At 40.2% G+C, this 14358-nt stretch overlaps 1 protein-coding gene across 3 annotated transcripts in view; it reads left to right on the plus strand.

Moving 5' to 3' along the window:
• The window catches only part of LOC119721164 (EH domain-binding protein 1-like), a 75270-nt gene that overhangs the window by 11364 nt on the left and 49548 nt on the right, over nucleotides 1–14358 (plus strand). For all 3 annotated transcript variants that reach the window (XM_038191031.1, XM_038191030.1, XM_038191032.1), the window contains exons 3-4: nucleotides 12046–12103; nucleotides 13272–13367. In XM_038191031.1, coding sequence (XP_038046959.1) covers nucleotides 12046–12103; nucleotides 13272–13367 — 154 coding nt within the window. The remainder of the gene's footprint in view (nucleotides 1–12045; nucleotides 12104–13271; nucleotides 13368–14358) is intronic.

Below are 14358 nucleotides of genomic sequence, written 5' to 3' on the forward strand. Positions count from 1 at the left end.
CCCCCCAGACTGAAAAGTCTGGTGACGCCACTGATGCAGCCAAAGCTGAAAGTGAATCCAAAGTTTTTTACTCTCCTGACCATAAAAGTGTCATACTGCCCTCAAGAGAGTCGGCATGCATACAGCCGTGACAGGTTTGTGCTCCCAGTGCCATTTCTGAAACTTTGGCAGTCTTGTGGGGTGCGGTTCATAGAACTTAATGGTTTGAAGCCCCTCACTCACACATGTACTTATTAGATTCAGTATGGATCCTGAGTTTTTGCTCCGTACATAGCAGCATAAAATGAAATCTCATTATATTTAGTCCAATCAGCCAATCGTAAATGTCTAATGTTAATTACATGTATCTTTATTTCTTTCATTTCTTGGGGGGAAAAGGGCAAAACGTGGCACAAAACCCATACAGTTATCCTGAAAAAAATTGCAGAATTTCTCAATCGTGGTCTAGATCTCTGACTTCTGTTTTTGGCATCCAGCTTTCTGATTTTTTACGCTTGATTTTTGAGATCAGGGCTGACTAAACGTCCCTTTTCTGCTCAAATAACATTAAAAACATTTTTTTTTAAGCTGTAAAGGCCTAAAAGTGGTGTAAACTTAGAGACAAGTAAACAAAATCGAGAGCTTATTAATTCTTAAAAACTTCAAGAGCAATTGTTCACCAAAAATCAAAGGATACTTGAAAATGAAACAAACTGATTTTAGTGTCAGTGGCACAGCTGAGGGCAGGGTGTCAGAAACGACCATGCCATGCACTGTCAAAGTATAAGGGCGCCCTCATTTGTTTCCAACTTATGTGAAATTATGTGCATTTAACTGATCACTGTTGGTGTACATGTAAGTGTACATGTACAGGGTGAGTCAAAAAAAGCAAAACCCAAATGTCAGGACCATTGTTTTAGTGAAGTTCTGCATGTACCGGTAGCACTTTCAAACTCTAGGATATGAAAGCCCAATTAATAAGCTTTCTTTTAGTTCAAGAATCATTCAAATCACTCATGTACTTTTTCTAGTTACGGAATTTTAAACACAACCACCATTTTAAAGTTCTGTCCACGGATCACAAGAAGGTAAAGTGTTCTTTCAGCAAAACGAAAACAAATCACATAGGGATGTGTGTGAATGTTTTCGTTTTGCTGAAAGAACGCACACCTTATTTTTGTGATCCTTGGACAGAACTCTAAAACGGTGGTTGTGTTAGAAATTCCGTAACTTGAAAAGTACATGAGTGATTTCAATGATTCTTCTACTAAAAGAAAGCCTATAAATTGGGCTTTCATATCCTAGATTTTCAAAGTGCTACTTGCAGAACTTCACTAAAATAATAGTCCTGACATTTGGGTTTCGCTGTGTTTGACCCTGTACATTGTACATGTAGCTAATGTATTTCTCACAGGGAAAAGATTTGTTAAATGTTAACATACAATCTTAAAATCTTACTGGTACATTGCGGTGCAGCTTGTATTTTTCTCAGATTGGAAACTGTAGCCATTTCGCTGCAGGTGCAGAAAAAAAGTACTGAATAACAATGGAGATTTGTCTTTTCTTTCACTGTTAATGATGTTATGACAAGGCTTAAATCCGTAAATCCAACTTCTAAGCTGAGAAAATCCCTCAGTTTTGCTCATTTGCACATTTCACTCATGGCATGTTTCGCTTAACCAAATTCATAATGACCGTGTTTCCAAGTTATCAATGTTTGCACAAAAGAGACCAATTTGCTGTGAATAGATTTGCCAGAGAGTATGCTGATGAAAATGTACCCGACAAAAAAAACCAGACTACAACTTGTATGCAGTTGGGAAAGTGTCACATCGAAACCAATCGATACATGTATATCCATTAAAGGGAATATACAACATTTGCAAACATCAAAAAACAAAACTGCCACATTATTATGAAAAACCTTACTAGACTGTTAGTGAACGACAGTCTTAGCATCCTGTAAAATTATGGCACCTTGTGTGCTGATATGTTCAAGAAAAGCGGTATTTTTGTGTCAATTTCCAACGCTGGTCGGCCGACCAGCGTTTGAAAAACACTGGGTTTTTTTTCAAATAGTGCCCCCAATTTTCCATGTTTAGTTTGTCTGAATTTTGTTTGCAATTTATGAATATAAATGTAGGTACAAGTCTTCTTGACTGGTTCCCTGACCTTATAATTCCCTGACATCTATAAATTGTTCCATTTCAATTTAAGTGGTGTCAGGGAACCAGACTAAAAGAACGTGATTGTTTTTCTTGATTTTTCCAGAATTTACCGATCACAAAACTTCAAGCAAGTCAGTGTAACAATATTTGCTATAAAATATGAATCCCCCAATCCATCCATTTCTGAAAATTACACCAAAAGCAAATGCTGTATATTCCCTTTAATGGATGCTTCACCACACAACCCCACAAGGAAAGACACTTCATGGCCGAAAGACGAACCAAGATTTAACCAATTTCCTTGGGTACAGCACCCCCCCCCCCCCCACCTTGGAATTCATTCACGGGACACTAGCGTTGTAGCCATTGTGAAGCCTGTTGCAATTCATCTTTTTTGCCAGTGCACGGTAGTTACGTGGGACAAAAACCTCATTTGTTATTTTAGATTAAGGGGCTTTTGAAAGAATCGCCATTCACTCTGGTAGTGTGGCAAATGATGTCAACGTGCATACATTGTATGTACATCTACCGTGTTACAATAACCATGGACACACTGCAAACGAAGAGGGTCCATTGAAATAAGAGATTAGTTAAAGGGGAATCCATCCACAGTGCCTGGATACGCAGGCCTGCCAACTCTCACGCATTGAGCGTAAGACTCACGCATTTCAGGTTATTCTCGCACTCTCACAGGATTTCTCAAGCAAAAAAATTAAGTAAATAAATAAATGACCCCAGACTCGAATATGATGTTTCAATGATGATCTGTTGCTAAAAAAAAAAATGGTTACAATGGTAAGAAATTGTCTCAGATCGCACCACAGAGCGTCGAGAATCCAACATTTTTCGGGGCCCTTAAGCGTGCCCCGAAACCCACGCCGTTAGGGCTTCGTGCTCGCAGTAGTTCCGATATCCAAACTCCATTGCCAAATTCTCACTTGCAGCTCTTACTCAAAGTTGGCAGCCTTGGGATACATACAGTATTATTTCAAAATCCTCTTTGCCAAAGTGGAGGAATTTTGAGGATTGAGGTTACATGGCAAAAGTACGTTAACTGATTTCGTAAGATGCACTTTGTCAAGGTGTTGGGCTGGATCTTGTGTTGTTTTTGCTCAGCCATGCATAAATATAGGCCTGGATTATGCTTGAATCCTCCGTACTGCTCCAGGATGTCACTGGCCAAGCCTCACATATTGACAGTCACTGCCACAGGATTTTGCAGGATTCAGGCAGTGGTCACCCTTCCACGGACCATATTCAAGAAGTAATGGAGGAATTTGCAGGATTGAGGCTATTCCATGAGGCCAATTGGAGGATTTTGCAGGATTGAGGCTACATCCTAGCAAAAAAAGGCTTAGGGAGTTAGGGTTTTAAAACATGTTTCTTATTACTTCATGTACCAGTAAGCGTAGACTTGTTGGAAGTTGTCAGGCTATCTCCTTGTGATTTTCAGAGAAAGGTGGAGAGAAACTGGTGGTGTTACTTTTATTGTGGCTTTTACATGTGCAACCCTCGTTTCATGCAAAGTTAGATTTACAGTGATTAAAAAACTGATGACAAAAAAGAGTGCAATGGTTTTTAAGCCATGCCCATATCCTTGGGGAAGTAGTCTATGATTATATGTACATCAGCACCAACTTGAATGACAGTTAATTGATGTCTAATTTGAGAGATGAAACATTTCTTGCGAGTGAGCACCTTTTACCTTTTTGCTTCAAGATGATTTTTAAAGATATAGTCCATCATTTGTAATTTGTGCATTTTGTTCATTTGAAGCAACAAAAGGGTTCAAAATCTAATGTAGGATACTGAACAACTAACCTGATGAAGTTTCAGATCAGCTTCAGCTGTATATTCCGAGAAAAACAGCATTCTAGGATCTCAATTTCAAATCAAAAGTTGCTGAATCGTGTTTTGAATTGGGCCTGAATTCAGCATCCGAGACACGTTCTCACTGAGCCGATTGCAGCTTCGCGATGTCGCGCACTGATCCGACGAATTATAGCAACCACACTCGCGTGTGCATCGTGTCAACGCTTGCGCGCGCTTCGCCGAATAACAAAACGAACTACTAATTTAAATTTTCCTCTGGTGCGTCTTAAGACGCACCGTTGGAAAGGCCTTCTTTCGTTGATTGCTTCAAAATGACAGCTTGCCAGAAAGAATAATTTCACAGGGAGTTTAGTCCCCTTACTATCTTTCAACCAAGTATGTTTTTCAACAATAATTACGCCAGTTACTTTTCGGATGGCTGCAAATGATGGACTATAGCTTTAAACAGCCAATTAAGCAGAACATCAATAAAGCCTATGATACTTGTAAAGAGTATGCCACATTGTAGGTGAATATAGTTTAAACATACATGTATATGAATATAATATGACTTTAAGAAAGGACTGGAGACATTAAAATGATGTTTATAGATGAAAATTGCGCCAGGCAAAAATGTGAACATTATTAATTGGACCAGAGTAACAATTTCAACACAAGGGACAAAATAACCTTTGGTCGTTTTCACACCCCTAACTGAAGGTCCCCAGTAGGGTAAGAGTCGCACGCGGGAGACATTTGTGTACATTAAAAAACACTTGTCAGACATGAAAGCTAATTAATTTTGTTTCATTTTACCACAAGCAGGACAAAAGTCAAGGCAACAGTCCGGCATTGTGCCGGCCCACAAGCCAATTTCACAGACCGGTCCCCCGAACAATCGCATCCATTTTTGAATTCTGTTCCGGATTTTGATTTGAACAAAAAAGTCCGGTCAAGAATTGAATGTAGCCAACAACAGTGGCCGTTGGCTGGCAGGCTGATGCACATGTTACCAAGTGTCTTCTTGTTGGACATGAATGACGCCTGGACAAGGCCCCACTGGGACAAAAGGCTCCCGGCTACCAGCGCCATTGTGCCAGATGACCTTTATTTTCACCGGTTCAGCCGCTCATTCAAAATGGCCTCCAAACTTTGGCCCAACCACAACCTACTGCATGCATGCAGAGTGACGGCGCAGCGTTCACACACACCAACCTTCCTGCCCCTGTTCCTCTTTTTGATGAAAAGCGGGAGCTTTTTTTAACCCAAGGCTATTTTGACAACAGTGTTTTCTGTTTTACGGTTCCTGTCAAGCACATGTTTGAGTATAGGCCCTTCCGGCCAACGTGGAAACTCATTGAGCATGCGGCGAAAAGCAGAGTGTCACGTACGGGCAAAACTCCCTCTGTTTTCAAGCAGAAAGGAAAAGAAAAGAAGAAAAAAACAGGAGGGAAATGGAGTCTGTGACTTCAGGCAGCGAGTTTGCTCGAACCGTTGTCGCTCTGCTCTCTCAATATTTTCAAAGGAGCGAGGTTAAAGAAACAGTTGAAATAATGACTTGACAAGTAGAGTTACTCCCAACCTGACGGATAATATGGCCTTATGACAACACCACTGCCAATGTTGACGGTGATTTGGACTGACATTTTTTTGATGAAATTTCTATTGAAAATACTGGCTAGGCTGGGATTTTTTTTAGTTTGTCCCATATCAAATTGCAAAAATGTCTACTATTTTTTAAATTTTTTTTAAACATTCTTCAAGGTTGATTTCAAAAAGTGTTTTTGAACTTGGAGCGAAGTGCTGTCAATTGCACTTATGCGAAACTGATTCCTGACAAAAAATTTTTTTTAAATGTATTATAACAAATGTGAAGGGTTTTTTTTTTCGACCAAAAATTTGTTGAATAAGGAAGGATTTCAACTTAACACCTTGTCGTTACACTTGAGTGTCCACAAAAACCCAATCCAATTTTGTTCCTTGTTGATTAATGCATATGTGCTCCATTGCCAACATGATCTAGTCAAAATTAAGGATTCACTTTTTAAAAGCACATACAAAAACCAGTTTGCAATTCACTTGGATTTGTGTCCTTTCCCTATTAATTGTACCCATTAACTTGTAGTTCCTTTGCAAACCCTCTACCCCCCCCCCCAACTCCCACTTCAAGCGCAACTTTTTTCCTGGTACTTAATCCCACTTAATCAGCTTCTCCATTATGCCCCTGGACAAATGGCATTGTACGTTGCCCACTGCCAACGCAAATTGCCTAATCCAAACCCCATTTGTTCCCCAACTTGTGAGATCGTGGCAACGACTCCCTTAATTAGCCCTCCTTTTGCAGTCGATTGTTAGGTTGTCCCTTTTTTATGTCTCCCCCCCCCCCTTTTAAATTTCCGCTGCTAAGAATAGAGGTACCAAAACATGCCTTTAGTGTGGTGTGCTCTTAATGTTAATAGTATTCTCTGTATTTTAGTGTTCAGGCAAGAGTTTGGTTTTTTTTTCTTGCGGATTAAATGTTGTCTCCTTTGCACTTCGTACAGATGAGCCCCTTGTATGCATGGATTAAGCTTTTGATTGGATGGAATAGGGTTGAGGTAGTAATGACTCAAAGGCAATTCAATTATAGAATGGGGATCTTTTTTAATGCACATGCCTTTTTTTATTGAAGATGAACAAGTTGTAAATGAGTGGAGAAGTGCTTTACATACTTGTACAAAGTGTACATAATTGTATATCTGCAACACAAGACAAAGCTTAGATTTAGTAAACGTTTATTCAAACGTCTAATTCAACGAAGTGAGTGATGCCTGTTTGCCATTTCCCAGGTTCCCAGTTTGAACTTCTCAGTTGGTAGAGTGCTGGAACACTTCCGGAGTTTGCAGGTTCAAACCCAGCTCCAGTCAATTTCTTTGTTCAACTTTCAAGTTAAAAATTCACGTAAAGTGTGTATGGTTGCCGATCACTGAAAAAGTATAACTTCCTTGGATGTGATGAAGTGGTTTTATCTTTAAAATTTGTGTTAGACCTACATTTAAATAATATTTGTAACAAATTTTGAAATAAAATTCTGAATTTAAAACAAAGTTTGCTCATGGTCAGAGTTCTAACTTCCAAATTGCATTCTGTTGAACTGAACTTACTGAATTTTACATACACATTGCACATGCGGAACCTTACAAGTACCTGTGACTGACAAGTTTCTGTCATGCTACAAAAGATGATGACGCATACAGGTGGGATAAAACACCCCTAAGTCCACTTTTGGTTCCCCCCCCCCCCCCCCCGGTTCCTGTAAACCCTGTAAATCTTCAAAGACAGTATCACAGAAAGATTAAACAAACACCACAAAACATGGAAACTGAATTTTTGCCCTTGTAGGATTATTGTAACTGTCTTGTGGCTAACCATAGTGTAACAGATCAGGACTTTTAATAAATGTCATGTACCGTGTATTAGACAGGTAGCTTTGACCCTGGGCTCCCATTCAGATAAGAATTATGGTTGATGCAGTGTGTAAAGTGCTTGCCTCTCACTGCTGTGGCCCGGGTTCGATGCCCGTCTCAGGTCATATGTGAGTAATAATAATAATAATAATAATAATAATAACAGAGTCTTATATAGCGCACGTATCTACCAACAATTAGGTACTCAAGGCGCTGGAAATTATGTCAATTATTAAAGAAAGGTAAATAAAGTTTATGAGAAATATGAGACCCATTATGTAGCACCTTATAATGGTTTACAAGGTACTGCGGCGCATATTGCAGCCACTGCCAGAAACAACGGGGCAAACCCCTTCTCTTAGCGATAAGCGTTACTGGGTTCTTTAACGTGCATTACACAACACACGGGACCTATGGCTTTACGTCCCATCCAAAGGACGAAGCAATAATGGTAAAGTGCCTTGCTCAAGAGCACAAGCACCATGTTCCCACGGTCAGGATTCGAGCCCATGCACCACGGCACACGAGTCGAACACCGTAACCATTGGACCACAGCGCCCCATAGAGTTGTTCGTTGAATATCTCCTGTGCCACAAGGGTTTTTCTCCAGGTTCCCCGGTTTGCCTTCCTCGGCAAAAATCAACAGTTTCAATCTGGCTGTGCTAAAAGGGTTGTATTGCAGCTTCCTATATTACTTAACCCTAACCGCCCTGAATCCTCCAAAATCCTTTTTGCAAATTGGAGGAATTTGCAGGATTGAGGTTACATGGCCAAAGTGCGTTGCTGATTTCGGAGTACGCACTGTGTCAAGGTCTTGGGCCGGACCTTGTGTTGTTTATGCTCAGCCGTGCATAAATTTAGTCCTTGATTATACTTGACATCCTCCGCACTGCTCCAGGATGTCACTGCCTCTGCCTCAGCCTATTGACAGTCATAGCCGGAGGATTTTGCAGGATTCAGGCAGTGGTCACCCCTCCATGGACCATATTCAAGAAACAACGGAGGAATTTGCAGGATTGAGGCTATATATGCTATTTTTCCATGAGGCCAATTGGAGGATTTTGCAGGATTGAGGCTACATCCTAGCAAAAAGGCCTAGGGAGTTAGGGTTTTAAGGTGCCTTTAACTGTTGTAATTCTAAGAGAAGAGCAATTTAAAAATCAATTTAAAATAATTTAATTTCCCCTACAAAAGTTCTGGACAACCCCATGGACACTACCCATTTCGTGCCATTCACATTTCAACTTTTGAACTGTTGGTTTTAAATCAAAAAGTCTGGCCCAAAGTGCACCAACTTGTAAACATTGTCTAGAACTCCTGAAAACTTTAAAGGCAGTCTTGAATTTCCTGCGAGTATTGGGTCAGCTGTGGCGGTATTTCAAATGAGTATTGTCGTCCAAGTTTCTTTTTTCCTTCTCTCTCCTTAATAAAAAGCAAGAAACCTCTACCGACCGAGTTCCGCCAAATATTTGCCGTTCAAACAAGTTCCCTTCTTTAGCAATGTCAGCTAGCTGGATACATGTATCGTGTTGCACTTATTCAAGTCGTGCCGCCCTTCTTTGTGGGAATCTGGGCCATAGTGGTCTGTGGGTAATCTGAGAATCTAGGTTTGTGGTACTGCGGCTCCTTTTCAAAAAAGCAAGAGGGGAAAAAAAAAAAAAGTTGAATACTGTTTTGGAGCTTTGTATGTAAGTAATAAACACACAATACAAACTTGGAGTGATGCTGAAGGCTCAGGCACAGTGAAAGGCATGTAATGCCTTCGGAGCTTGCCAAGTTGCCGGCCATTCAGTCCGCTATGTTTATAACGCCAACAGGGTAGGGGGAAAGTCGCTATTCAGAGGTGCCCAACTTAACACAAGGGGGCCAGGCAAGGTGTAGCCGTGCTTGTCACGCTCTTGTTCTCGGGGGCCTATTCTTTCTGCCCCACACTGCAGTTATTTACATATGGATGGCGAGGCTGAACACCTGTGTTTACTTATGCGGGGGTAACAGAGGGGCTGGTTTGAAAGAAGGGAATGGAGGCAGGGGGGGGTGGAATAGAAAGAGAGAGAAGTTTCTTTCCCTAAAAGTTGCTCTGTGTTGCAAGGCAAAGCCACAAATGCGAGTTACGACAATAGCGGTGCTCTCTCTGTGTGAACTATCAGCTACCGTGTCCATACACACCCTTGCCCCTGTCCTGGCTTTGCCGGAGGCATCATTTGCATGCACTGCCGACTCCCAATGAAACCGTCGCTGTGTTTCACCGAAAAGCTAATGAAGACAGACCGCTCACAAGTGGGCCCGGGCCCGCGGTGATTTGAGGAGTGTAACGGCTCTCTGGGCTTCACTGGAGGGTCGGTTACCCCTCAGGGCCGGCACCCGAAAAAGAAAGAAAGAGCCAAGAAAAGAAGTGAACAGAAAAGGACTTACAAAGTGGACGTTCTGTTGCTGGCCGGGTTTCTGAATAGGGACACAGTCTTCTTACATGGATTCAATGGGTTCTTTGGACTGTTCTCTAGTCCTTTGAATAGATTCCCGTCCTGGAAACAAATTTTTGGTGAACCTCTTCATGATATGTCCCTGGGCAGTGAATGTTGCTGCTAAATTTAATCCAAATTAAAAGGATTCATGTGATTGATTTTTCTTTAGGAACACATTTTGGGCAACTTTCCACTCCTCTTAAATGTATGAAAACTATTTGACATCCCTTTTTGGTTAATTTTAGTGAAAGGTGCACTTCTTTAAACAGTTAAAAAATGTTCCATGCTTTTCCGGACAACTGAGGGTGCTGTTGATGTGATGTCATTCCAGGAACACACTGTTCAGTTTAGGGGTTTTCTGTTCAAATTGTGAACCCAAATTTGCTCATTTGAAAACATCTGTGAGAAAAGTTTGCTCATTGGGTTACTGCCATGTACCGACACAACGACGAATCACCAAAGAAAAGAAAATTTACGACCGCAAAATAGCCACAATTCTAGCAACTTCTTGAGGTGAAATAGCTGCAATATTGAGTTTTCTGCCGGGAATGACATCACAGTTTTGCTCATGAATATGGTAATTTGCATTAGCGTAAAAACCAACAAGACACCAAAATACCCTTAAAATGGCAAAAAGAAATTGAAAATAAAAGTAAATGAGAAACAAAGGTGCATTTTTAAGGATTGCATTATAAAACAATTATATTGCAAGGGGCCCTTTAAGGTGCATAGGATCATTTGTACATTTATTTCTTCCAAAAGTAACCTACCAAATTATTATCAAAAAGCTTACTAGGATTAAAAATCATAATAATGGTACTAAATACCCAGTGAAATGATTCCATCTGGCTTGTTGTCATTTAGAAGAAATCAAGAAATGTAGGTGATTTCCAATGATCAGTCAATTGACTGATTTTCGGGGAATAAAGTTATATACGAATTATACAGGTTGCGCATGGTTTTCCTCGCTTTCTCAAAAAGTGTAATATCCAAACTTCAACTGGTGAAGTTTGTAATATTCTTCTTTGGATTGGGGTTGTGTTCTTATTGGAAATGGACAACATAATCCTTTATGCCATTAAATGTGTACAGGGTATTTTCTATAAAGACGCATTATTTATGTAAGTTTAAAATTTAAGCATAAAAACTTAGTACATGTAAGTGCAAAGTTTTTGAGACTTAGTTCATCCCTCAAATTAACAAGCAAAATCAAAATTTTAATTTGTTTTAATTTATATTTGACAGTTATTAATTTCTGACTTGTTGGTGAACTTGAAATCATTTACATATATACATGTGTAAAAGAAAAGAACGTTTAATTCAAATTTATGTATCATCCAAAATTAAGTAGCCTTTTGTGAACTTTTACATTGTTTAGATCCAAACTACATGTATATGTCCTTTTTTGTCCAGGAATTTCTAGTTATTGGCATGTGTGTCTTGTATATTCAAGTGACCAAAGATTTTTGCTTCTTTGTACCCTGAGCCAAATACCCATAGCCTGGTGTTAAACTTTTTTGGTGCATTTAGAACTGTTTTGACCATAGAGCCGGCGTGCCTACGCTTTTACATTGTGTGTTTTTGGACCCCAAACCCTGTGTCCTATACCCACCATGTTATGATCATGCGATCACCTCCCTTGTGCATTGTGTGGCACATTTAGGGAATTTAGCGGTTTTAGAGTTGTCAGTGGAAGAGAAAAAACATTGGGTTGGACTAAACAAAATGACCAATTTCATCAATTAGCAAAATATTAAAGGCAAGGCAAGACTAGCTAGGAAAACTGATCCCAGAATGCACAAAGTTCTATTAAATCGATTCCGATTGCCAACTCACTGGAAGTTTTTTCATGTATCTTGGCTGCTGGATTTAGTCCATTCAGTGACGTTAGGAGGTAATCCTGTATGATAGCACTGCCCAGCTCTCAAACGACAGTCAGTCAGTCAGTCAGTCAGTCAGCGACAAGAGTCTGGTACGAGCAAAAAGGTTACCAGTCAACTGCCATGCAAAGTGTATTGGTTATGACTGGTCCTCAATCCATTTTAGCTTAGCATCAACATTACTTAGCTAACCAAAAAAGGGAGGGGGGATGTCTGCTTAGCATCTCCAAGAAACTGCAACCCGGTACGGACAAATCTGATTCTTTTTACATTGGTTTGCATTTCTTTCTTTTCGTAGGCAGCCAGATAAACTGTGTATACATTGGACAAGAAGAGGAAGAAAAAAATCAACTGAGGTAAAACAGAGACCCATCCCAGTATTAACTCTAATATAGGTTTTCCCGGCCAATTTCCTAAAATGTTCATTCACTTCTGAAAATCGTTCATTCAGTTTCGTCTGAATTTGAATGCACGTCTTTAATCCCATTTCAATTCAACGAAGGTTCAATCATTTTCATTGTCCGTGCATTCGGTTTTGAGAAACAGACGGCCAATTACGTTACCTGTGCATTCATTTACGCAAGCATACCTTTTCGCGGAGAGTTCTGGCATACAATTTCGTGAATGTGCAATCAAGAGGACCTTATACTCATTTAAAATAGCAGATTGCATTACATAACATTAAACTAAAAGTTAAATAGAATGACCAATGTTTAAAATCGTCCTATAAAAGCGAAAAGGAAGTCTTGTAAACGAATCTGAATGGGCATAAACAAAAGGTGCTGGGCAATCACATAATTGATTGAACTGAAATGGAACCGAATGCTCTGGTAGCAAAAATGAAACGCGTGTTCAGAGCGATTCTCAAATTCAGACGAAAATGAATGACCGATTTTTAGAAGTGAATGAACATTTCAGGAAATTGGCCGGAAAAACCTATAATAATATTGACACTTTTCATTTTAATTTTTCTTAGTTGAACAGAGAAATTGACTGAAGCAGGGTTTCAACCTGTGACCTCCGGATTACCATTCCGGAGGTCGCAGGTTCAAACCCTGCTCCAGTCAATTACTTTGTTCAACTTTGAAAAAAAAGTATTACCATGCACCTTGTCAGTTTCCCTTTTGTGGTTTATTTTAAAGACTTTCAATGTTACCTGCTTTCAGTAACCATTGTAGTCTTGTACCTGCAGTATCCTGGTTAACATTTCATGCCTCGTGCAGTCTGATACCCAACTGTTTTGTGAAAAGTATGTGAAAATGAAAGGGTTGAAAGCAGCCTCGACTCCATGGGCGCGTGTGCGTTCCTTCACTAACCCCTGGCCGTGATGTACACGTAAACAATGCTGACTGGCTATTCAGAGCGTACTGCGTGCGCATTTCGAATGCATGTCCCGTCACGTACGAACATATTTGTTAGGTCTGCAAGCATGAACACTTGACCCCCACGCAAAACCTGTGTCAGTTTCAGGGCCACGTTAGGGTACATCAATAATAATTGAGAATCTTGTGTATATTCTTGCAGCTACACCAATGGGTGCCCGGTATCAAAGATCCCTACCGAGGCACCATAGTATGGACGGTGCCTGAAAACGTTGAGATGACGTGCACCCTATTCAAGGTAGGTTTATTATTTTATTTTTTTCCGATTGCTGACTGATATGAAGTTGGACACAGCACCCCATATTCCTGTTTCTCCAAGGTAAAAAAAAACTGTCCCATGTCACAGTTTTTTATATTGTGGTAAAATGCATGCCAAAGATAATCAGATAAAAAGAAGTGACAAATTATAGATGCGGTAAAATGCTGCTATAACAAACACCGCACTACTGAACATTTTCTTGTGGGTCATCTCTATTGACTCCTGAATTTTATGTACAAACTAACTAGTGTAAAGCAGACATTTTAAACTGCTCCTCCAAACTAGTGTTCCCTTTCATAAATACCTTTTTGGTCCAAAAAGTTTTTTTAAGTTGAAAATGTTGACAAAATTCGACAATGTTTTGTTGTTCAGGCCAATTCTATGGTCCTTTGCTTAACATCTCATTGGAGATTGTATCAGTGGTCCTGAAGCACCCTGTTGTAATACTACCGTAGGTGCGCGCAACACGTAATGCGCGCATGCGGGGCAGAGTACAGCATCTCCCGACCCACTTTAAACATCGCTGAGGCTTATTCTAGACGCCGTGCTACTGCCGCGCCTAACTTAATTTTTTTTAAAGTGCGGCAATAGCTCATCTACAGCATGGCAGTTGCTCTTAACGCCGAACGTAATAGTTGAACCTTAGTGCATCTGGAGTAATGGGCCAGGTTAAAGCAATTCAAGCAGTTAAATGAACCTCCAGCACAATCTAAATATTAACGCCAATTTCACTCCCAGTGATGCGAACGCGAGAGAGAGTATTGTGAGCATGCGACGAATCCAATGATCCTAAACACCGTACTATCGCTGTGCCAAATTTGAAAATGTCAAATTAATTGAGTTCAGCACGGCAATAACAGGGCGTCTAGAACGGGCCTGACTGGTATTGAAATAGTGGTTTAAAACCACCCGCGTGAAGGGTGCTTGACCAATGTGTAAAATGTCTCAGGTATTTATGAATGAATGCTTT

Source organism: Patiria miniata, unplaced genomic scaffold (assembly GCF_015706575.1).
Source record: "Patiria miniata isolate m_02_andy unplaced genomic scaffold, ASM1570657v1 HiC_scaffold_13, whole genome shotgun sequence".
NCBI lineage: Eukaryota > Metazoa > Echinodermata > Asteroidea > Valvatida > Asterinidae > Patiria > Patiria miniata.